The 24,210-nt window shown below is 37.7% G+C and overlaps 1 protein-coding gene across 1 annotated transcript; it reads right to left on the reverse strand.

Annotated features, from left to right (window-relative positions):
* Positions 1-1,588: 1,588 nt before the first annotated feature.
* On the reverse strand, positions 1,589-20,688 carry Tmem207 (transmembrane protein 207). Its single transcript, XM_013019518.1, has 5 exons — positions 20,543-20,688; positions 18,677-18,714; positions 13,019-13,063; positions 11,553-11,695; positions 1,589-2,276 (listed from the first exon to the last, which is right to left on the reverse strand). Exons 1-5 carry the CDS (start codon positions 20,615-20,617, stop codon positions 2,140-2,142), a joined length of 438 nt encoding a protein of 145 aa, XP_012874972.1. The 5' UTR covers positions 20,618-20,688; the 3' UTR covers positions 1,589-2,139.
* Positions 20,689-24,210: the final 3,522 nt, after the last annotated feature.

Genomic DNA, 24,210 nt, shown 5'->3' on the forward strand with positions numbered 1-24,210 from the left:
ATAACTTAGCATTCTCCTTCCCCTTTCTACAGGTTGGCTCACTCCCTTCCTAAGCAACACTAGGCCCATTTAGTAAAGGCAGTAAGTAATCATCCTCCTACCCTCCCCCCCCCCCCCCGTTTACCTTGGGATGATACTTCTCTTGGGCAGCTACCACCATATAAGGCATCAAAAGCCTTTTAGAGTGACCTTCAGGTCTGGGCAGCTGCAGGACCCCTTATCTATTACTTGGGCAGCAGCCATAAACCCTAGTCAGCCATGATGAAGCCGCTGGCCCACACGTCCACACCAGGGTCTCTACCTCTTAGCCCCTCTAGCCTCTCCTAGCCTCAGTAGGTTATATAGGTCATCTCAGACAAGGGCTGGTGCTTCTTCTCACTTCACAGGGCTAGAATCATAGCCCTGTGTTAAAGATGGAATACATCAGGATGGAGGTGGATGTAAATGGACCAGTTTAGATGCCACTATATTACTCAGGCAAGAATTAGTGGTGAGTCCCTCATAGCACAGATAGGGTAGTAAGAGACCTTTAGGGACTAGATATCTTGTGATAAGATTTCCTTATGAAATTGTTGTAGGGATTAACACAAAGAGAAAAAGCAGTCCGTTAGCCTGAGCAACTGGAAGGTTGCAGTTAAAATTAACTGAGATGGGTAAAACTTGGGCAAAACATCTTTTAAAAAAGATTAGGAGTTCAGTTTGGTCAAGTTAATTTTGAGATATCTATCACCAAGTGGCTATGTTAATATTTGCACACATTTCTTAGAATTTTTTGTCTTTTTCCTTCGGATGGATCCTGCCACGATATAACATGAATGTATCTCTTCTATAGTGTCTTTAATAAGAACAATATCTGGTGCCAAATTTTCTTACCATAGTGTTGGAGTTATTGCCAAGCCTGAGAGCCCATCAGACATTCACACAAACAAAATGAAAACCCTCCCCTTTCTACATAGAGGCATTGCACATCTTCTCTGTCTTAGGGAATCTCCTATTTCTAGCTATACTTTCCTTCTTCCCTAAGACTCAGTGATAAAACTTCCTGAAGTAAAATTCATAATATTTACCTCCTCCCTTTTATTTATCCTTCTCCCTTCAAGTTCAAACTGATTCCTCCTTTTTGTATTCTATCTGCTCCTTGTAACTCAAATATTCCCTTTCTGTTTCTAGAGCTAAATATGTCTCCATCTCCTGTTGGGCCATTATTAAATTATATGATTTTTATTGACTCACCACTACAAGAGAAGTCCAATTAATGTAGAAATACTGCTGGGAACCCTTGGCTAATGCCTGAAATTCTTGCTAGCTACTCAGGAAGCTGAGAACTGAGGATCACAGTTTGAAACCAGTCTGAGCAGAAAAATCCATGAGACTCTTATCTCCAAAAAACCATTAAAAAGCTGTAAGTGTGTGTGTGTGTGTGTGTGTGGCTCAAGTAGTAGAGCCTTGAGAAGAAAAGCCAGGTCAGAGGGAAAAACACTGAGTTTGAACTCCAATATACCCCACAAAAATTATCTATTGGTGTGTCTGTCTGCCTGCCTGCCTGCCTGTCTGCCTGCCTGCCTACCTGCCTGCTGCCTGCCTGCCTGCCTGCCTGTCTGCCTGTCTGTCTGTCTGCCTGTCTGTCTATTGGGGGGTAGGTAGATAGCTAGGTAGATAGACACTGGGGCAGAAAAAAATTGTGTAATATTGTGGAAAATATTCATAACACTGTTTAGTTCCTATATGAGTACTAATGAAAAAGTATTAACTTGGTTGTATGTGTAGCATGGAAGTGATAGGTCAAGTCTACTAATTCATGATTCAGACACTGTCATTATAAAATGATTTTTCTGCATTCATTGTTTGTTTCCCTTGTCCTTTACATGAAAGTCATAGTTCTCCAGGAGCCACTCAGCTAAAGATGATCTGGATTAAATGTGAATTATCAGACACCACTTTGAAAGAATTGTTGCTAAACTTTATTTTTAACTGTGTGTATCTATTTGTTTGTTTTTGTCTTTTCTTTTTGGTATGGGGGATCAAACCCTGGACATGGCACTTGTTAGTTAAGTGCTTTGCCTCTGAGCTATATTCCAGTCTAACTTAGATATTTTTGAACTATAAATATTCTTAATACTCTCAGTTGATGATCCCCATCTATAGCTGGCTTGTTTTTGTAATTTCTTCATAGGGAGGTGGAGAATCCAATGTACCAAAACAGGGAACAGGGTACAGGTCATGGTTCTGAGTGTGAAGGTGAGCTCCAACAGTTGGCCTCACAGCTGCTTCTGTCCCTGGGGAAGAAAAGATGGAGAAAAGTAATCTTTCTAGTCCGCATAAAACAGAAGTGTATGAACTGCCTGATGATATTGGGCATTTCTTGGCTCACTGAAGCAACAGAAAATTACTTGTACCTAAGGTTTGCAATCATCTTGCTCTCTGCAGTGTTAGCCTAGTCATGATAGCAAGAAAATCTCTTACAATGAACTCATTATACTAACCACTGGGGAGCATTCACAGTTGAACATCTGAAATTAGAGAAAATCCTCTCTCAGGGATCAAAAAAGCAGATTCCTCTGAACACTAATATAATTTTAGCTCATGTTCCCACCCTAGAAAATGCAAATCTCGCTAGAAACCTTAACATGTTATTCAACATTAGTACTTTTACTTATGGTATGATCACAGATTACAACACATGCAAATGGGTTTTCTTTTTACTGGGGGTGGGGAGGTGTTGTTGTTTGTTTTTGTCTTATGTTTTGCTGATACTGGGGCCTGGCTTCAGGACCTCATTTGGCTTTTTTACTCAGGTCTGGTGTTCTACCGCTTGAGCTGTATCTCCGCTTCTGCCTTTTTGCTAATTAATTGGAGATGAGTCTTGTGGACTTTCTTTACTGGGCTGGCTTAGAACTACAATCCTCAGATCTTAGTCTCTTGACAAGCTAGGATTGCAGGCTTGAGTAACTAATCCTGGGAAACAAATAATCTAAATATCTCCTTTTGATGAATACTAAGTATTCTATTTAAAATATGCCATATAACTTTTAGAAGATACTCTGCAGAGTAAAATGCTACTTTGAAGTTAAGGTTTCTAACATTTTGACTATTTACAATAAAGCCATTCAATAAAAAACAAATGAACAACAACAACAAAAAAAACTAGCCTTCTCATTCCAAACTTGTCACCTTGAAAGACCTTGCGTTTATTCCAATAGCCCTCCTTGAAAAACTACTTTAATGTCACACAAGCAATCAATACTAATATTTCCTAGCCCTCTTTTTTTATATACATTTTTTTACCCTGATCTTTTCTTTAATATTTTTGATTGCTTCTTCCACAAACAGTAGCAATAATCTTAAATTCACCTTTACAAGAGAAAGCCCTTGAACTAAATCTAGCCTTTGACTGCTTCTGTATGTTAAGTTTAATTGGAACACAAACATACTCAGTCATTTACATATTGATTGTGGCTGCGGTTGAACCACAGTGGCAGAGGTGAATAGTTCCTGGTTCTCCAGAGACTATAAGGACTGCAGGCCCAAAATAGCCTCTTCTGTTTTTGGAGAGAAGAATTTGGCTGACATTCCTTAAAGGATTAAGATTTGCTAGTTCTTCAAAAATTCCAAAGAACCTGCCACAATTACTAAAAATATTCAGAATATTAGCTTTTAGGCATAGCTGTATCACTGGAATTCCATTTGCACATCACTCAAAATGGTTATTTTGGAAAATGATAAGTTAGTATAAATTGTATTTGCCTTGCTTGTTGTTTTTCTGGTTCTCAGAGAAAATTGTGATCAAATATTATTATAGTATGTGAAGGATAAGTGCTGTATTTGGGATGTAAACTTCAGCTCTTGCTCCATTACTTTGCTTACCTTTGTTTTATCACATAGCATATATTTACCTCAGTTTTCTCTGATGCAACAAAAGGCTACTTAATTGTATTTTCCTCTGTAAGAGTAGTAAGTGAATGCAATGTTTAAGACCTACCACACAGTAAAGTTCCATTCTTCTTCTTATAATATTATATGGGAATTCATTCTAGCGAAACAGAGAAACTACATTTTGAGAGGTCAAATTGGGAGTCTTTATTAGAAAGCCAGTGACTGGTCCCAAAGACCTGCACTCCAGAAAGTAGCTTCCACAAAGCTTTTAAAGGCAAATACCACATGATGGGGTAGGGGATAATCAAAGGGGAGTAAGGCAAACTATCTCAGGCCAAATAGCATGACATATCTGCATCTGCAATTCAATGAATGGCCTACTCACCTCTAGGCTTTTCAGAGCTGGGTGAATAGTCCCCACCACTCAGCAAGGTGAAGTTACTTAGACCCAGTATCCTTATTTCAGTATAATTAATTAAGAATATGTGACTGATAGGCATGAATTTTTTCTTTTATATTTATCCTATTTTAATGGTTAAATCATGATTAATTATTGTTGCTATCATCATTATTAGATATAATAGAAATAATTACATAAACCATACTATGGAGTAAAGCCTTTGGCAGATTTTAAGTTTAGGCACATTTCAAGGCTATGTCACTTGATTAAGCAGAGTTAACAGTGATAAAGTTCATTGTTTCATGTGAATTTTTTTTTCTGTCAGTTGTGGGGCTTGAACTCGGCCTTGGCACTGTCCCTCAGCTCTTCAGCTCAAGATGAGTGCATCACCACTTCTGGTTTTGTGGTGGTTTATTGGAGACAAGAGTCTCATGGACTTTCCTGCCTGGGCTGGCTTTGAACCGCCATCCTCAGACCTTAGCCCCCTGAGTAGCTACCATTAAAGGTGTGAGCTACTGGCACCTGGCTGATTTTTTCTTTTTCATTTTTGGTATGTTTGAGCCAGTCTTAGAGCATGAACTCAGCATCTGGAAGGTGTCCCTTAGCTTAAAAAATAATTTATTTTTTATTGTAAAAATTATGTACAGAGGTTACAGTCACTTAAGTCAGGTGGTGAGTAAATGTCTTTTTTTTTTTTTGTAGGTTGTGGGGCCTGGGTGCTGTCCTTCAGCTCTTCAGCTCAAGGCTAGCACTCTACCACTTGAGCCATAGCAGCTTCTTCTGCTTTTATGGTGCTGAGGAATCAATTCCAGGGTCTCATGCATGCAAGGCAAGCACTCTACCACTGGGCTACCTTCCCAGCCCCTACATTTCTTTTTAAATAGTCACCACTTTCCTCTTTTTCTCTTAGTTTTGTCCCTCCCAACCTCCTTTCCCCACAAGTTGTATAGTTCAAAATAGTATCTAGAGTGTGCCACTGCTGTATTTGTTCACCCTTTGTCCCACCATTTCTGTGCTTCCCCTCTACCTCCCCCAAACAATTAACTTACATACAAAAGGTTCAGAAATTCTAAAAAAGCAGCAACAAAATACAAAAAACAAAAATAACAAAAAAACCCTTGTTTCCATTTTTTTGGAGTTCATTTTATATGATCATATTCACATAGCTATTCAGCTTGTGTAATCCTCTCCTAAGAGTATTCTCCTTTGGTTTCACTGTGAATGTCTAGAGTCTGTCTCATTTATCATGTAAACACCATGGAGGGTAAAAGACAAAAAATTATACTTGTCCCCCAGACTTGTTCACAGTTAATTCCCTACCAGTTGAGCTACAGCTCCACTTTCAGCATTTTGGTGATTGAAGGCATCTAAGAATCTAACAGACTTTGTTGCTGGGCTGCTTCAAATGGTGAACTTCAGTTCTCAGCCTTCTGAGTAACTAAGATTACAGGTATAAACCTGGCCTCCATGATGAATTCTTATATTGAACACTGGCTATTTTCCTGGCAGACTGCTTCTGATATAGGCAATACAAAGTCAATAGTAATTCACCTAGCATTTTGCCTAGAAGTGGTTGATCCATTGGATTTACACACTTATTTTTTGCTGCAGTATCAATTTATTTCCAATGCCAGTATTATCAGTATGATGCACCAGGTGATAGTACCTTTACAATTGCTCTCTTTGGTAGAAAATTATATTATCTGCTTCCTATAAATGTTGCTGATGCTTTTAGACCTATTATAAATACTATACTATATAACAAATCAAGATGTTCAGAAAGCTTTTAGAAATTGAAAATACAACTATTTTCAATTTTTTCAAAGCATGTTTACGTGTCATTTTATTTGAATTGGGTTAGGGAAATCAGGCTTTTTTTTTTATCTTTTGAATGGTTAAGAACTATAGCTAAGTATAGTTAAGAGAACTCAAATTAAAATGCTTGCCCAAATTGTGTGTTTTTCCAGAGCTGTCAGCTAAGACATTATGCCAGTATACTTTCTACTGAGGTTATATAGCCAGAATTCAACTTCCTCATGCTATTAAGAACAAATCCAGATGGCTTTTGCCTGTAATCCTCATTTTGGAGGTGGGGATTAGAATTCCAGTTCTCAGCTACAGTGGAAAAGTCCAATTCACCACCAAAAAGCTAGAAGTGGAACCAGGGTTCAAGAAATAGAGCATTAGTCCTTAGTGAAAAAGCTCAGGGACAGTGTCTAGGCCCTAGGTTAAGGGTTATCTCACACACACACACACACACACACACACACACACACACACACACACACACATTCCAAGAGATTTGTCTTATTATGCTTTACTAGGACCACTTTGTTCTCATCTCTGTTTTCATACCCTCAGGTTTGTAACTCTCTTGTTCCAGCCTTCCAAGTGTTAAGATCCCAGGCGTATGTCCCTGTACCTACCTGATTATACTTTCCTTTATTATTTTTTAAAAAAATCCTATCCTTTCTTACATATGGGAATGCTTAAATGGTGGGATGCTGTCACACCTTTGCTATCTACTCATCGCTGTTTTCTAGATAGGCCTACATTTCCTCATCAGTACTGTGTTAGGAATGATGATAAATGCCCCACAGACTTGTAGGGGAGAATAAAGATTTGAGATTTGTGGTATGATTCAATGTAAATGCTCAATAAATCTGGACCATGAATATTGTCATGTCCTTTCACAAATGTGTGCGTATGAATTCCTCCCTTTGTTTACCTAAAATAAGTTACAGGCTACTTACATATAATTATAACATGTAGGGGAAAGTTCTCTAAAGGAGCATAAAATGAGTCAGTTGTGGGAATTCTGGAGGGAGAAAGGAGCAGTGCATGAGGGTCCACTCTTCTTAATCATCTCTCTTCAGTCCTCTGTTTCCCCCATGCTCAGAGCCATCACATTTAATCACAGCCAGAAGATCAGTCTTTCTATATATGCTTTGCTAAAATGAGGTAAAAGGCAAATTATCTCTGCAATTGCAGACGAAATGGGGTCAGGGAGCTTTGGCCGTTGAAAAGCAGCATTGTCAGGGATGTTGGCCCAGAGAAGCTAAGCCAAGATGAGTGTCCCTGGGACAGTGTTTCTGGGCTTCACCTTGCTCTCTGCTCGGGAAAGGCAGGCACTTTTGCAGGGATTCAGGGCTCCAGCTTTCATCCACAAAGCACATGAAAGAACTCCCACAGATTTTAGAGTCATTTTTTTTTTCTGAAGTACTGACAAACTACAGTGAGGTCTTTCTGCTGTGCTCTTTCTACTGAACATTAAATTGTCTACCTCCAGCCTTGCTTGTCTTTTCATTCACCTCCCATACCAAACCCCAGGTATCTTATTTAGTTATTTACTTATTTGCTTACTTACTTAATTAGTGCCTGAGTGCACTCCCTCAGCTTTTTTTTTTCTCTCAAGGCTAGTACTCTACCAGTTGGGCTAGTGCTCTAGCACTTCTGGCTCTTTGTAGGTTAATTGGAGGTCAGACTCTTATGAACATTCCTGCCAGGGCTAGCTTTGAATCACCATCTTCTGATCATAGCTTTCTGAGTTTCTAGGAATACAGGTATGATCTGCTGGTGCCCAACATAAATCTGTGGGTTTTGATTATTTATTATTTAGAAGAGATTCCAAAATTCTTATTTAAATAGATGAAGTATTTGGAAGAAAACAACAACAATGAAAAGAGAAATCATTTTACTCCTAATACAGGCTCTGGACAAAACACCTGAATAATTTCATAATTATTCCTGTCTGATGATTGAAGAGATCAGGAAGAAGTCAGAAGCTATTGTATGCATTGTTCCACTCAGGTAGACATAGGACATTGAGTGGACTTCCCATAGGTTATAGCAGGGATGATCATGGGGATTGTATTGTATATAGAGGATAAGTGGTACTTGTATAAGGGATGGGTACTAAAGACAGGGGGACTAAGAGGAGATTCTGGAGCATGGTATTGAAAGAACATGTAGACTTGACCCAGAAAATATCAAGAGAGACAAGTGGGAGGTAAGCTTAGAGATCCTAGAAAATAAACGCCATTTCAATTCTAGTTCTTAAAATATCTCTTATCTTTAAAGTGTAATAATCTTCTCTCCTTGCTCTTTATCTTCCTTTGTTCTCTGCAATCTCAACTTCCTTGTGACCTTCCTTTTTGTTTCTCTCTCTACCTATGCCTCTTCCCCCTTAATCCCTATGGAAGGTGTGTCAGAGTCATCTAGGGCTGCTGTAACAAAGTTTCAAAGACTAGGTGGCTGGCTATAGCAATAGAACTTTATTTTCCCCAAATTCTGGGTCTAGATTTCCAAGATCAATTATCAGCAGAGTTGGTTTCTTCTGAGACCTATGTCCTTGCCTTAGAGATGATAACCTTTCACCTTGCATCTTCCCCTGTGTCTTTTCTCTGTGGCTATGTGCTTATCTTATCGAGATGCCAGTCAACTGGGTTACCTTCCATCCTAATTACCTAATTTTTACTTAGTTCACTTTCCAAGGTTCCTGTCTTCAAATATTGTCATCTTCTGAAGTACTGGGCTTTAGGACTTGAGTATATAAATTCAGTGGGCTACACAACTCACCCGATAGCAGTACCAATAGAAGGACATTCATGGAAATAAAGAGTTCTCTCATAACATATTTACACCTAGGTAATAACTGAGTGAAATAAGTGCCAGAGTCTCTTCTACTGAAAACAATAGCTGAACAGGGAAACTCCTAAACCCAGAATCCATCATTCAAACATGTAAAGGCTATGAAGAGAACACAATCCAGTTGTCTGAACACTGAATCATCAAAACACTGCAAAAATTGGCAAAGTCACTAAGTGCTGGTGGCTCATACCTATAATCTTAGCTACTCAGGAGGCTGATACCTGAGGATCGTGGCTTCAAGCCAGCTGGGGGAGGAAAGTCTGTGAGGCTCTGCAATTAACATCCAGAAAACCAAAAGTGGCCCTGTGGCTCAAGTGGTAGAGTGGTAACTTTAAGCAAAAAGAGCCCAGGGACAGCACCCAGGTACAGAGTTCAAGCCCCAGGACTGGGAAAAATAATGGCAGTCATTGGTCCAGAAGAGGCTATTGGATAAGGGGTATTTGGCTCAGATCTGAAAAACCTTTTATAGACCTGAATTCCCATCAGACATTAAGATAGTCTGAGCTGGCAACATCTCCCTTAAGCACCTTTTATGAGGATGCCAAGCCAAGTAGTTAACTTTTTTTCATTAGTATTTTTAATCAAGATAATTGGAAACATTAGCCATGTAATATTGGCATGAATTGCTACTTAGATAAACCACCTATTTTATATATTTTAGCATTAGTAAAGTTCACTCAACTCTACCCTTGACAATTCAGTTGAAGATTTCATTTTGGCTCTCTTTATTTAAGGGCAATTTCTATATGGTTCTCTGAGTCAAATCTCTGAGCTGTAGGTCAGAGGAACACAACTATTTCAACTGATTATTTAACACATAGTGATATTAAAGTGAAATAACTTTGGAGGAAATAAAATAAAAGTCTGGGAGGACCCTAAGGTGAATACATCAAATTTAATGTCTCCATTAAAATATTTGAAATGACCTATTACCTATATTCTGCATGCTTGGAGAATGTCTTGACTTCCCTTTTATATGCAAGAGAAGGCAAAGACTAGGGATGAAGCCCTACTTCATATTCTCATATATCACGAGTGCCATTGAAGTGATTTCTCATTTTTCTCTCCCTCTTCTAAACAGGAAAACTCAACAATAGATCCCCCAAATTCAGTATTTCCATGTACCACACACACACACACACACACACACACATACACACACATATACACATATATACAAACACATACAAAATATACATATTCCTCAGTAGCTGGACTTTATCTGAGAAGCAGTAAATTTTTTGTGAATATTGATCTTTTGACCCTTACTTGCCTCTACCCACAATAGGATCCAGGAATGGTCCTCTATCTTCCCTCTGAAGAGGGACTTTTTGTTATAGAAACATTAGGGAGGACGTGAATGCATAAAGGAGAATCTAGTCATGACTGTGAATCCAGTGTGGGTTCGTATTTCAGATTGCTCTAAATATTGCTCATGGAGTTTGATTCCTGAGACAGAGTTTGGGAGAATTGAAGGATCACAGAGAATAACATTTTCTAAATTACTTTTTTAAACTTTGGTTTTGGATAATGGAAACAGGAATTTCATGTTCTGGGGTAACATTTGCTCTAAGGCTATGTGAATTGTTTGTTACTAACTTAAATGCATATTGTGCATCCTTTTTACAGGATAGTGAAGTAGCTCAGTGGTTGGATAGCCTACATGGCCAGAGAAGAAGATGAATAGCAAGGAATAACTACTTCAGTGGCCTTCAAGTAAGATGGTAATAGAAGATAACATTGTAAGAGTCTATATATTTCTTAATAAAAATCAAACTCAGAGGCTATACCTGGGACTGGGAAGAAAAGGAAGAATGAGGAGGGAAACAAAGACTAGAGCCCAATTCCTGTTATTAAGGAAATACATATGGTCATATTTGTTCAGAATAGGAGAGTATATTTTATGTTCAAGAAGGAGCTATTTTGTTCATGAATTCACAACCTAATTTTTTTTATTACATTCTTACCTATATATCTGTGAAGTTAACTTACATAGAAAAGGTGTGTGTGTGTGTGTGTGTGTGTGTGTGTGTTTGTATGCATGTGTGCTTATCAGAAGAGTGCAGTAATAGATAACATCTTCCATAGGAAATAATTACCAACTTCTAAGTTTATAGTTAAGAAACAGAGGTAGTATGGAAAAAGTCTGAATCTACTTCCTGAAACTTGAGAGGTATAAAATAAATGACGTGGATATAGATTTTTAAAGAAAACAATGTCTTCCTAAGTATGTTCTTGTTTTCAAAGATTGTAGGATAATATATAGAAGGTGATTTAATGTCCAACACTCATTGCTATGATATACAGATTATTGAAATAATATTAAAGGAGTCCCCTTTTATTTTACACTCATCACTCTTCAGGCTGGTGCACCCTGTAGGAAATACACAAAGGCTAGACAAATACATTCATCACTGTGGCACATAAACTGCTTTAGAAATTATTACAACAAAGCTGGGATTTATTTCAGCTGGGGTCTCCTTTCTTATAACGTGTTCCTGTGTAAACCCCTTTGAGAGACACCCCTTTGGTGTCTCTCATAAGTTGTGAATTGTTCAAGGTTCACCAATGTGCTTGACAGAGGATAGTTTTTTTTAGATTTCTAAGAAGAATCCATAAAACACCTTACCATAAATGGGGTCCAAATCTCCAATAGCGAAAACTGCCCTGGTGCGTCTCCGGGAGTGAATGGTAGGTCCCTTCAGCCAGCACTGGAAACAAAAGAGGACCACCCCACAGAGAAGAGCCACCAAGAAAATCAGCAGTAGAAACCTGACATCAAAAATAGCAGGTGGGAAATGAAGCAGGACATGTGCCAAGTTAAGAGTTCATAGTACCACCTTGAAAGTGGACAAGAAAGGCTCTGCTAGATCAGGGCAAGCAAACTGGGATGCTTAACTCCCATTACCATACATTGCTACTGTACTTGGAGTATTGCTGGTCCTCAGAGAAGGATGCCATTGTCAAGTGGTGATAATCATTTGTTTCTTCAAATCTTGAAGGTCATTCCCAAAGTTAATTTCTTTCCTTCCTTCCTTCCTTCTTTTTGCTTCCTTTTTTATTCTTCCTCTTTACTTTCAAGTTTATATCCATTAGTTCAGCTTGTGTTTCAGCAATATATGTGCATATGTATTGTTGGTGTGGGTCTTGAACTCAGGGCCTTGGTGCTGTCCCTGAGCTCTTTTGCTCAAGGCTAACATTCTACCCCTTGAGCCACAACACCATTTTAAGGTTTTGAGTGGTTAATTGGAATTGAGGCTGGGAATGTGTCTTAGTGGTAGAGTGCTTGCCTAGCATGCACGAAGCCCTTGGTGTGATTCATGAGTACCACATACACAGAAAAATCCGGAACTGGTGCTGTGGCTCAAGTGGTAGAATGATAGCCTTGAGCAAAAGAAGCTCAGGGGCAATGCCCAGGCCCTGAGTTCAAGCCCCAGGACTGGCAAAGAGAGAGATCTTTGCCTCCAGAGAGAGTGAGAAAGAGAGAGACAGAGACAGAGAGAGACAGAGAGATAAACAGAGAGAGACAGAGACAGACAGACAGACAGACAGACAGAGAGAGAGAATCTTAGCTTGCTGAGTAGCTAGGATTAAAGATGTGAGCCACTGGTATCCTGGATAAGTTTACATATTTTAGATGTTAGGACAATGATTTTCAAAGGTAGATAAGATAGGTGTCTGCCTTTGATAGTTAACTATAAATTGATAGGACTGTTCAACACAAAAATCAGGATTTGGAAGTCAAAAAAAAACAAACTTTCTGGACTCTGTCATAGAAGAAGTAGCTACTTGTTCTGAACAGCTTTTATAGCTGAGCTATATCACGGGAGGAATCATTTAGAAACATTTTAAAGAGTCAATTATTACCAATCTCCAAATCTGGAGTTAACTCTTACTTTCAAAAACAGTTGGTTCCCTGCCGCAGAAAGTGTTTAAGCAAACACTGGCCAACACTCTCTAGCTTGAAAGGGATATTCTTCAGATATTGATTTACATCACCAGTAAAATTTCCTTATGCTATGTGTAGTCTCAAATTATTTTGGAAAATAATCATACATTGAATTGTTTCATAAAAGGAATCAAATATATTCTTACCAGATGTACCACATATTAGGACGCTCATCGTTGTAATTTATACACCTGATGATATAGAAAGAGCAGTAAGTAGTAGAACTCTATCTGGCTAAAACTTATCTCTCTGGGAATATAAAATTTCTACTCATCACATCCATCCCCTCAGAAGAACCACCTACTAATCCTCCCTACCCCCCACCTACATTTACCTTTATAGATGTAAGTTTGAATCTAGTAGGTAGATAGACAGATAGATCTACAGTAGTAGATTAGATTCTAAAATTAAAAATGTTGTTATGTAAGATGTGAACAACAGAACAACATTTTAGAACAGCATGTCATAAGTATTAGGCAGATAATCATACTCCCATTCTCTTTATTTAGGTCGCTAGGGTTCTTTGCAATAAAAATTTTCCATGGAATGCTTATAAACCTTATTAACCTTTAGTATCTTGGTAGAGAATAAAAGTATTGAACAGTTGGTTGCTTTCTGGTTAAATAATTTGTAAGATGTTAGGTGTGTGTGGGGTGGGGGTGAAAGAAATAGTTATATATCCCAATTACCAGAGATCTGGAAATTTGTCTCTTTGGTCCAAAAGATTGAATGATTTGTGACTAGACATTCACAACTCTGTCACTACTGAAGTAAATTTATAAAGAGCATATAAAAAGTTGACAATGGGTTTAACTGGTCAGTTAATAGAGATGTGCATGTTGTGAACCTAAGAGTTGTTCTGCACTGAATGGACATCTGCAGGCTGATTTCTCTCAAATCTCAGCATCTGCCCACCATTACTGCACCCTGAAGTTGAACAGTGAATGCCTGTTTATCACAGCCTTGGAGACAGAGCTATGCTCAATCATGCCTTCCTCAGCCATTGTTCATAACACTTGGTGCTTTTTAGCTTGAAAGCATTCGCAGATATCAGTTAGTGTATTGCTCCAAGCATCTTCTCTGGAAGTGTCACATCTATCATTATCCTAGTTAGAAGAGAGAGTTTTTAACATATGTGAAGTGTCAATCTATTTTTTTCCCCAAACACTGAAGAGACAAGCCATTCATTCAGGCCAGGAGATTTTCTTCTTTTGTTTTTTACATTTGAATTTTGAGCCCCTAGAAAGATTAGCAATGTTCTTAATTCAAAGTGGCTAAGGAAAAAGAAGACAACCCAAATATAACTTTAAAAATCATCTTAACATAGGCTACTCTCACTAGGAGAGTTTATTTTTGTTTTTAACTAAATTATGTAACATATGCTTTGAGATCAATCATACTATATGACCCAGGCTGGCCTCGAACTCATGATCTTCCTGCCTTAATCTCTACTGTGATGAATTTATGAGCCCTAGCAATAAGGGCTCTAAAAAATTAATGGCATAACATTATAAGGGAATATTATCTACCTATCAAAAGGAATATACATTTATGCTTATAATTAGAATTCCTGGTTAAAAAAAACACAATCTAAAGAGCTCATTCTTACATTTTTACACAAATCCAATAATTTAACCCCCCAAACCTATTAATTAATATGAATATACAATTAAATACAAATGCTTATTTCTCTTGGAGATAGACGTAGGAGTAATTTTCCCTTTTAAAATTTTTGTATTATAACTTTTTAGTATATATATATATATATATATTACTTTTTTTTTTTCAGAGCTGAGGACTGAAGTCAAGGTATTGCACTTTTTAGGCAAGTACTATTCCACTGAACTAAATTTCCAACCCTTATACATCACTTTTGTAGTACAGGAATCCACACACAGTTCTTAAATTAAAAAAAAATCTTAAAAACCCACAGTCTATTAGTTATAGAAGCATATAGGGAATATGTTTTGGATCCTGGCCGCAATAAATTTTTAGTTTTGAATCTTGACTTGGAAGGCTAAGGCTGTCCATTATTTCATCTCCTTCAATATATAAATCTGTTTATTTATTTTTACATATGAAGGAGGTCCATATAGCAATATAAATTTCAAGTTCTCAGTAACTCATTTTTGTTTCCTAAGATTTGAGCCACTCAACATTGTATTCAGTGTTAAGAGTTACCCAAGCTAACTTATTTTACTTCTCTGAGCCCTGTGCACCCTCTGGTGGAGGATCTGATAAGGAAAAAAATGGCCAGGATGCTGTTAGCAAGCGAAATGGAATGTTATTGTGCAAAGTCAGAATTTCTGGCATCTTGGGATCATTTGTTCCACTCTGAGGATTTTACACCCTGGACAACTGAGATCCAGAATGAGGAAAGACAGTGGCATAGTGACTAGCTGACCAATGAACGGAAACTAGCAAAAGGGACTTATCACTTTACCTGCATTCTTCTCCACCCTGATTTCCTTTTCTTTGTCAATTCATTCTCAGAAGTAACTTTTGAGTTCTCTTTAAAAAAATAAAAACAAAAAGCAAACAAAAGAAAAAACTTAACAAAAAATGCCTGGATTCAGACTCTGTGGCTCACACCAAAAAACATCCCAGCTATATAAAACATGCAGGTTGGAAGATCATGGTTGGGCTGGCATGGGCAAAAATGGTTAATCCTATCTGAAAAGTACTTAACCTAAAGCATGAAGGATGTGTTTTGTGTGTATGTGAGAGAGAGAGAGAGAGAGAGAGAAAGAGAGAGAGAGAGAGAGAAATGGTGTATGTGTGTGTATGTATGTATGTATGGTTGGGTGAAATGATAGAGTTCTTTCCCCTGACTTCAAACTCTAGAGCACTTGGCTCTGATTTCAAACTCCAGTATCACATAAAAAATTACATAAACTATAACAGTATTTTAATTACTCAAACTCTAAATCCAAGATTTGCATAAAATGGTTTTAAAATGAACTTATTAAAGGATTAATCATGATAGGTTGTTGATATAATAAAGAAAAAGAGAAAGGAAAACAGGTATCAAGAAGAAGTGACATTAGCCTTTCAATAATCAGCACTCTTTAGAAGTAGATGCTGAAGGAGATAATTTCTTTCTCTGCCAGAAAACTAGAGCCTCCCCTTGCTCCAATGCTTCTGCTTTGCATGGATGTTTAGAGCATTTGATCCTTATTTTCATTCTTGGTGCAGAGAATCTATGGATCTAAATATTAAAAGTTCATTATTATCATTACCATTGCCAGTCCTGGGGCTTGAACTCAGGTCCTGGGCACTGTCCTTGAGCTTCTTTTACTACAAGGCTAGCACTCTACCACTTGAGCCACAGCATCACTTCTGGCTTTTTCTGTGTATTTGGTACTGAGGAATTGAACCCAGGTCTTCATGCACACCAGGCAAGCACCGTACCACTAAGCTACCTTCCAGCCCAAAAGTTCATTAATTTTTATAACACCACAAAGAAAACTGCTGAGCTGTTCCATTGTACTCATTCAAGTAGGGCTAAAGTCTTGTAATCTTCCTCTCCAGATTCAGAAAACACCATCAAAGAAATGCTAAGTACCCAGAAACACTTCTAGTCAAAGTATATAAATTCATGTGAAATTGTACTTTCAAACTTACAACACTGGGAAGTAGGGCTAGAGTATTGTAATCCTCCTCTTCTGATTCAGAAAACACAAAGAAATGCTAAGTACCCTGCCTTAAGGAAGTGGCCAATGTAACCACAGCCAAACACAAATGGCTCTCACTATAGACTCATGGCACTGACTACCAGCAGTGTAATCCGAAGCACTACACACAGCCCCAGCTTCCTATTACTGCCCTGTCTGTGCTGCAAAATGCTTTGAGGAAATACTGGAAATAAAAGTCAAACATTTGAAGTGAAACCCTGGAGAGCAGCTGAAAAAAGAGAAAAAAGACAGACTAAGATCAGTTTGTTAATTATGAAAGATGTAAAACCCACATGTAAAATTATAACTGGATTTCATACCTAGCTTAAGCTTTCCAACTACGGAAGCGGATAAAGAGAACTCTGTTGACAATAGGAACAACCTTCTACATCATCCTTTTAGAATAACCGGAATAACAGATTTCATGACCTTACTTCTCTGATAGAATTCCTCAACATAGGCCAATATGTAATTCCCACCACAAATTTTTGAGGGAAGTATAACTATCAAATTATATCATCCAAATATTGGTGGAAAATTTCATACATAGTATTTAGGAAAGTATTCCTCTAATATATAATCAATTAAAAGTTAGATATACAATAACTTTAAAATTCAATAACTTTAAAATTCGAGCTACAATAAAATTCTAGGTTCAGAATCAGTCCTAGGACCAAATCTAAGCTCTCTCTCTTATGTTATGTTTTCCTAATCTTATTTATTTCTTTATTTCTTTTATTTACTGTGTAGCCCAGGCTAGTCTTCAAGTCACAGTACCCCTGCCTCAGTCTCTTGCCTTCTCTGTTTTCCTTTCCTACTAATTAAGCATTTTATTTGAGGCAGTTTCTGGTTTTCACTCAAAAGGAAAATTATGAAAATTATGATAAATATAACAAATACTTTGATGCAAAATTATGTAGTCATAAAAAGGTCATAGCTAAGTACCAGTTGAAGTCCTGCTATTAATTTACCATCTTTCCTTGGCTCTCAATTACTTCACTTGAAAAGGAGACCAGTAACCTTAGCATAAAATGTCCCCTATTACCATATGTCATGTTAATTAGAGAGTTAGATTCGACATTTAAGATCCTTTCCAATTATGGATTTTTAAAAATTCTATTATTCTGGGTCAAAGGCAGAAAATGAAGAGGCAAGATGAGAACAACCATGATATCATGTCCAGAGTCAGCTAAGCAGCAAATAATCAAAACCTGTGTTGTGTCAGGAGCAGCAGAAAGCAGAATGGAAAAGATCCAAAATTATTGCATTCAAAGAGACATGAAGAGCCACGCAAAAGTTGAAGAGAGGCACACACTAAATTAAATAAGCAGCAAGAGGATGAGCCACTAGAAATAGGTGAATAATCCCAGAACCAAAAATATCACCCACTTGGCCTTGTCTCTTGCTCTAGAGCCCATGCCCATAGACCCTGGCTTTGAGGGTAATGAGAAATGTTCATTGAAAACAGCTGGCTGGCAGACGCTGTAGCCATCAGAACACAGTACTTGGCAGAAGTGCTTTTCTGACACTTGCCCTAAGTTACAGTGCATTACGGTTACCATTAATCATCAGCAGCATTATTAATGACATCTTCTCCCTGTGTCAAAAATAGAACTTGGAGAACCAATAAGTCTACAGCACCAAAAAAAAAAAAGGTGAGAAAAGTGAGCCAATTACTCACATAATGCACACCAGGATCCCTTTGAAGTGTATATATGACAGTGTAGAATTTAGGTGCTTTGTTGTGCTCAAAACTGAACTATCCAGAAAACTGGCATCCTGTGCTAGCCCTGACTTATCAGAGTAGGTGCAGCTGTGGAGCAACAACATAGCCCTTTCAGGAACTAAAGGGCCTTTGAAGCCTCAAGAGAAGGGAACTCAGTGGGCGAAAGTACCTACAGATCAACTGGGCCATTATTCAACAAAGCTGCCCACAACAAATGTTTTATGTTTCCTGTTTTCAGAAGAATTGACCCATCTGCAATTTTTGAACTATTTACTTAACATTTTGAAATTACATGATTAGAATGATTATTTTAAAATTCTTTGGGAGCTTTTCAAATGAACCTTTTTATTCAATTTTTTCCCCAATGCTAAATAAAAATAGAGAATTTCTTGTTACTTACTTACATTTCATTTTCTTCACACAGTAGATCTGAGAGCACCAACTGAAACACATGTTTAGAACAATAAAATCCAAACATCTCATCAATCTAATCCTTTAATACAAGCTGCGCCTAGAGACAATGTGGGTTTATGTCATTAGTTTCTTTCTTTCTTTTTTAATTAAAAACTCTGCAGCATAGTTTGTTGGTGCTGCATTTGGGTTTTAATTGAAAAAAAATTCTCTGGGTAGAATCTTAAACTTAGCAATGACAGAGGATGTAAAATGTGAACCAGATTCCTATCTTACATAATATTATGGATGGATTTGAAAACTTTGCTATAAGAACTTTTGTACACCTTGAATTATTTTTGCTTTCTTTCCACATTTTTGTTAGACAAAGGATGTTCATCATCATCATCATCATCATCATCATCATCATTATCATCATCATCACTATTATTATTGCTGTTGCTCTTGTGTTTCAATACTGGCATTAGCTTCTAGTTCCTGCCTTTTTTTTCTGGATTTTCTTGCTTGGCTTGGTGCTGTACCACTTGAGCTACACTTCCACATCTGGCTTTTTAGTTGGTAATTGGAGATAAGAGTCTCACAGAATTTTCTCTCCTGGCTGTTTTTGAACCCCAATCTTCACATATCAGTGATCCTAAGTAGCTAGGAATAGAGGCATAAGCCACCATTGCCTAGAATACTTGTATTATTTTTATGTAAAAGAATCAAGTTCCCAGCAAGCAGAAGTCAAACCTATTCACTTGAATGGGTGTTAAATACATGCATGAAAGCGTGATTTAAACTTGTTGCAATGTCAAGGTCCTTTTAAGATCATATGGAATTCCTGTTGGGATTTTAAAAACCTCTTTATCAAAGAAGAGGGAAAGTAATAACCTTCAAGAGATCTGAACTGCAATTATCTCAGTTTTCTATGTTGAGCCCTTATAGATGACATCTCAGAGCCACAGTCACAGGAAAGAAAGTACTTTATTTCCTAAAACGATCACCTGTCATCATAAGGACAAGTAAGAAGCTATAAAAACTTTAAAAGGATAGACTTGGGAATTTTGTAGGAGGTAGGTGTTTCTACCCACTTAATATCAAATGTGTCTTCTTCTGTACCTCGTATTTACTCCACCAAGTTTATCTAGGCAAAAGAGATTTGTGGAGATGTAGATGAGCTATGAATTGGCCATCAGAGAACATGGTAATGAACAATTTATAAGCACAGAAAATGAGTTGCATTCTCTTTTGCTAGAATGTGGCAAATAGATTTGCATACTAACAGAGAAGAAAATGAACATTCAAATTTTGTCCATAAAGAAACTTTATTTATGAGTAGATGCAATCATTAGGGGCTTAGCTTAAAGGATAAACAAATAAAGCCAGAATTACACTTCCAAGTCACTTCCTTGTCTTCTGGTATTTTGCAAGAAGTACATGGTCTTTTGTTATACTGCATTACTACCAATGAATTAGCTGTTAAGATTCCAGGCTATTATGAAATAGTGAGAGAAGTCTTACTATGTTATAGATGTAAAATCTTTCAGGTCCATGGTATTCAACAGAGATGCAGGTATGGGTCCAAAAGGGGTATTTAAAGCAGAGAAAGCAATTAATGTTAAAATGGCTCTGAAACAGTAAAGAATCAAATATGGTTGCAGACCAACAGTTAACATTTTTACATTAACCCAGCCATGGCATCTTGCTCCATAGCATTTTTATTTAAAACAATCATAATAAAACAAAGTAAAGTAATGGCTAAATGTATATTACATTATTTCTATAGTAACAAAACTAAATTAAGAAATTTACCATATCCATGGTAAGTCAAGAATTCATAGCATCTCAGGAAATCTTGCAGAAGAAAAGATGATTACCTGGAATAGTGGGGTGCACAAGGTTCCCATTGCTGAGATCACAGAAGTGACACTGAAGCATCTGGTTCTTGACATACCTTCAGGATAATCTGCTCAGAGACAGTGGTTGGCTGACTCAGATTATTTCCTGTTCTCTGCACTTATTAGCTGCTCTAGGTTATGTTTCCTACATAGCTGGCATGAATGATGGCTCCTCGTGACTAATGAAGTTGTGTGCTAGGAGATGGAATGTTGAATGCATGCTCCCAGGTACTGAGTTCATGGAATTTAAGTTTAAGGTCAGAACCCTGCAAGTGTTTGTCAAGGCCCTTAAACACCACCATGGAAGCTAGCTGGCTGCTTCAAATGCTGTCAACATTCCAATGTATTACAGGGAATTTGTAGAGATTTTAAAAATAGAATCTTATATTTGGAATACTTATTTGGTTTTTCTACCCATTTTTAGAGCCTCTTTTCTATTCTCATTCACATCATTCAGTCTCTGGCTGGGGCTTACAAAAAAATCAGATTGGCAAATTCAAAATGTGACAACATCCTGAGGAGGGACAGATATGGAGAGACATTCTTCCAAATACAATTGAGAATATCACACAGCTTATTTGGGAGGTAGTTAGGGCTACTAAACTAAAGAATAAATATATCATTTGTCTCAGAATTCACCTCCTAAAAATGCATACAACAGATACCTAGCTGTGATACAAATGATCAGTAATTACGATGTTTACTGTGAAAGAAACAGTTCTTAGGTTCATTCAGCAGAATAGTAGGAAGCTATGATGGCTAACCTCAGCAGCTGTTCTGAGTAGGCAGATCACAGACACTTATGTGGAGAGGACTCTAAGAGTTATTCTAGAGCACTGCAAATCGTGACCATTTTATGTACAAATGGGGAGATAATGCTATTACACTTGCTGTATATAAACCCTATACATATATTTTACATGAACACAGGAAGTCTCTGCATAAAACTGTGAACAGTAATTGTTTCTGTAAAAAGGAAAGGAAATCGGAGACTAAGAAAATAAGAAGGGGAGAGAAATTATATTTCTCAGCGTTAGTCTCTTGAATGTTTTATGTGTGTGTATACATACATATATATATTTTTACAGTGTCTATGTGTTATCTAATCATTTTATACAAACATAATTTCCAACAGCCAATTTTAAAGCCAAACACCTAGAATTCAGAAGAAGCATATTGTAGCTGAGGTTTCAGTATATTCACCAAATCCAATTCAAATGATAATACACGAACCCATTTATGATCACACACATAGATTGCAACTGAAACAAATGAGCCATATTAGTTCACTAAAATACTGCTCTGAATTGACCATTAAGGTATATAGATAGTTGGAGCTGCATCTGGACAGGCTAAGCAGGCTGTGCAGTTTCCGTGCTCTGTTTAGTATGCAGCCACAGTCACAGCCATGAATTTCAAAGCAGAGGAAGAAGGGCTCAGTGCCAATGCCAACAGGAGAAAAGTAAACCGAGCCTACAGTATTATTTGTCCCTAAGACACCCTCCATTTTGAGTGTCTCTGAAGCCTGTAATTAAACAGAATGAAAAATAGGCTTTTCACTGGTGAACTTATTTATTAGGCGGTCAGAAGGCTGACTTCCGTCAGTGGAGTCAATGATCTTAAGAATTTCTGGGAAAGGAAGGAAAGACCAGATGACTAGAAATGGAATGGAAACAAGGACAGCATGTTTAGAAATGAGCACAAAGGCGGACCAGAAACACGGATCAAATAATTCTTGTTAAAAAGTACGTGATTCCGCCGCAGGTGCCTAACATGACAACAGAATGGAGATGGAGTCGACAGTCACAGTAATATTGCAATCACCACTTCTATGGCCGGTACTAAGATAAAAAGTTACATTCATTACCCACTTCCTCATCCCAGATTACCATTTATCCATTTCCTTGCGTGACTTTCCCTTCCGGCTCCCAAAGGCCAGCATGAAAGGTTCTGCTTCAGATACTTCTTGTTCATGACCATTGGATGGAATTGCGAAAATGTCTAGCCATTCATGATACTTTATCTGAAATTTTAGCTCTTTATTGTCAGAGAATTGGAAATTTCAAATAGACTGTTAAGAACCAGTTCAGAAGCTGGGCACAGTGGCTCGCACTGGTCATCTCAGCTACTCTGGAAGTGGGAGGGTTGCCTTTCTGCAATTTCGGGTTGTACTTGAAAGATATTTTGGAAAACAAAAATAGTGAGACTCCAACTTGGTCCATAAACCAAGGATGGTGGGAAGTACTGTGGTCCCAGCAAAGTTGGTAGGAGGATCACAGTCTGACATTAGCTCAAGTGACAAATGCAAGAACCTACCTGAAAAATAATTAATGCCAAAAACGTGAGGGAAGTGGCTGGGAGCATGGTTCAAGTAGTCTACCTAGTAAGTATAAGGCCCTGTGGTGTATCCCTAGTATCTCTCTCTCTCCCTCTCTCTCCTTCTCTCCCTTTCTCTCTCTCTCTCTCTCTCTCTCTCTCTCTCACACACACACACACACACACACACAGATACATTAATATCAAATCTTCCCAAATTTAACATCTTGCATAACTATAGTAATTCTATCACACAAAAAATCTTTGACGCTGATAGGATCCACCACCCACCTAATTTTGTTATTTATGCTTATCGTTAATGCTTATGATTGCTCTTGTCTAACTATATGCTTATGAGCATGAACTTGTGATAGTAACTCTGATCACTGGCAAGTTAAACTGAGGATGAAGAACTTCCATGAAGTTGAAGATGAAGGACTTCACTCAGACCCTCTTCCCCAGGTACATTTTATGTTTGAATATAAAGGCGGGAGGAGGCAAAACTCTCAATAAGAACTCAGAGAGCAAGAGGCAGTGATTGTGTAGGAAACCACACATCCAGGATTCACTGATTTCTTACATGATGGACCTTTAATCTTCATACTTGTAATGAGAGCACAGATGCTTGCGCATTTAACTCTTCAGTGCTGGTCATTTACCCCGACCTTCTCCTTGACAGGGAAAATCAAATACTGCAGAAATGGATGGACATGGATGGATATGAAAAGTATTGTTTGGATTCAGAGTCTTGCAAAAGCACAAATTCCCTGAAGCTCTGAAGTCATTTCAGTATTTGTCCTTAAAGGTCATGACATGCAGCTGTTCAAAATGAAATAGGCACCCAAAGTCAAGGTATTAAGTTTGAATAAATCAAACCTATGAACCCAAATGGTCAGCATAACAGAAGAGCCAAAGACAAGCAAGGAGCTATTGAATATTCTCTTGAGGGAAACTGGAGGAGCAGGTTGAGGTTCTGGGATCTGGAAGACATTGGTTAAAGGCACCACTAACCAACAATAACACAGTTATCCCCTGTAAAACTGGATTTTCTTCAGTAAAGATAATTTTGGCGTATTTCCCTCAAATAATTTCACTTTAAAGATCGAATCTGAAGTATAGATATAAAATAGACATTGAACAGATATAAGGAACTAAGCACTACAGAATAAAATAAATAGTGAAATACAGAATTCCTAAAGCAGTTCAGCTGTACATGGGAATTGTTAGAGGTAGGCTGAGGTAAAGGAGTACTTACAATGCTACTTTTGCTTTCTCTCCCCAGTATGAAGAAAAACTGAACCACATCACTAAAGCAATGGCCAATCTTCATT

This window comes from Dipodomys ordii, unplaced genomic scaffold (assembly GCF_000151885.1).
Source record: "Dipodomys ordii isolate 6190 unplaced genomic scaffold, Dord_2.0 Scaffold45, whole genome shotgun sequence".
Classification (NCBI taxonomy): domain Eukaryota; kingdom Metazoa; phylum Chordata; class Mammalia; order Rodentia; family Heteromyidae; genus Dipodomys; species Dipodomys ordii.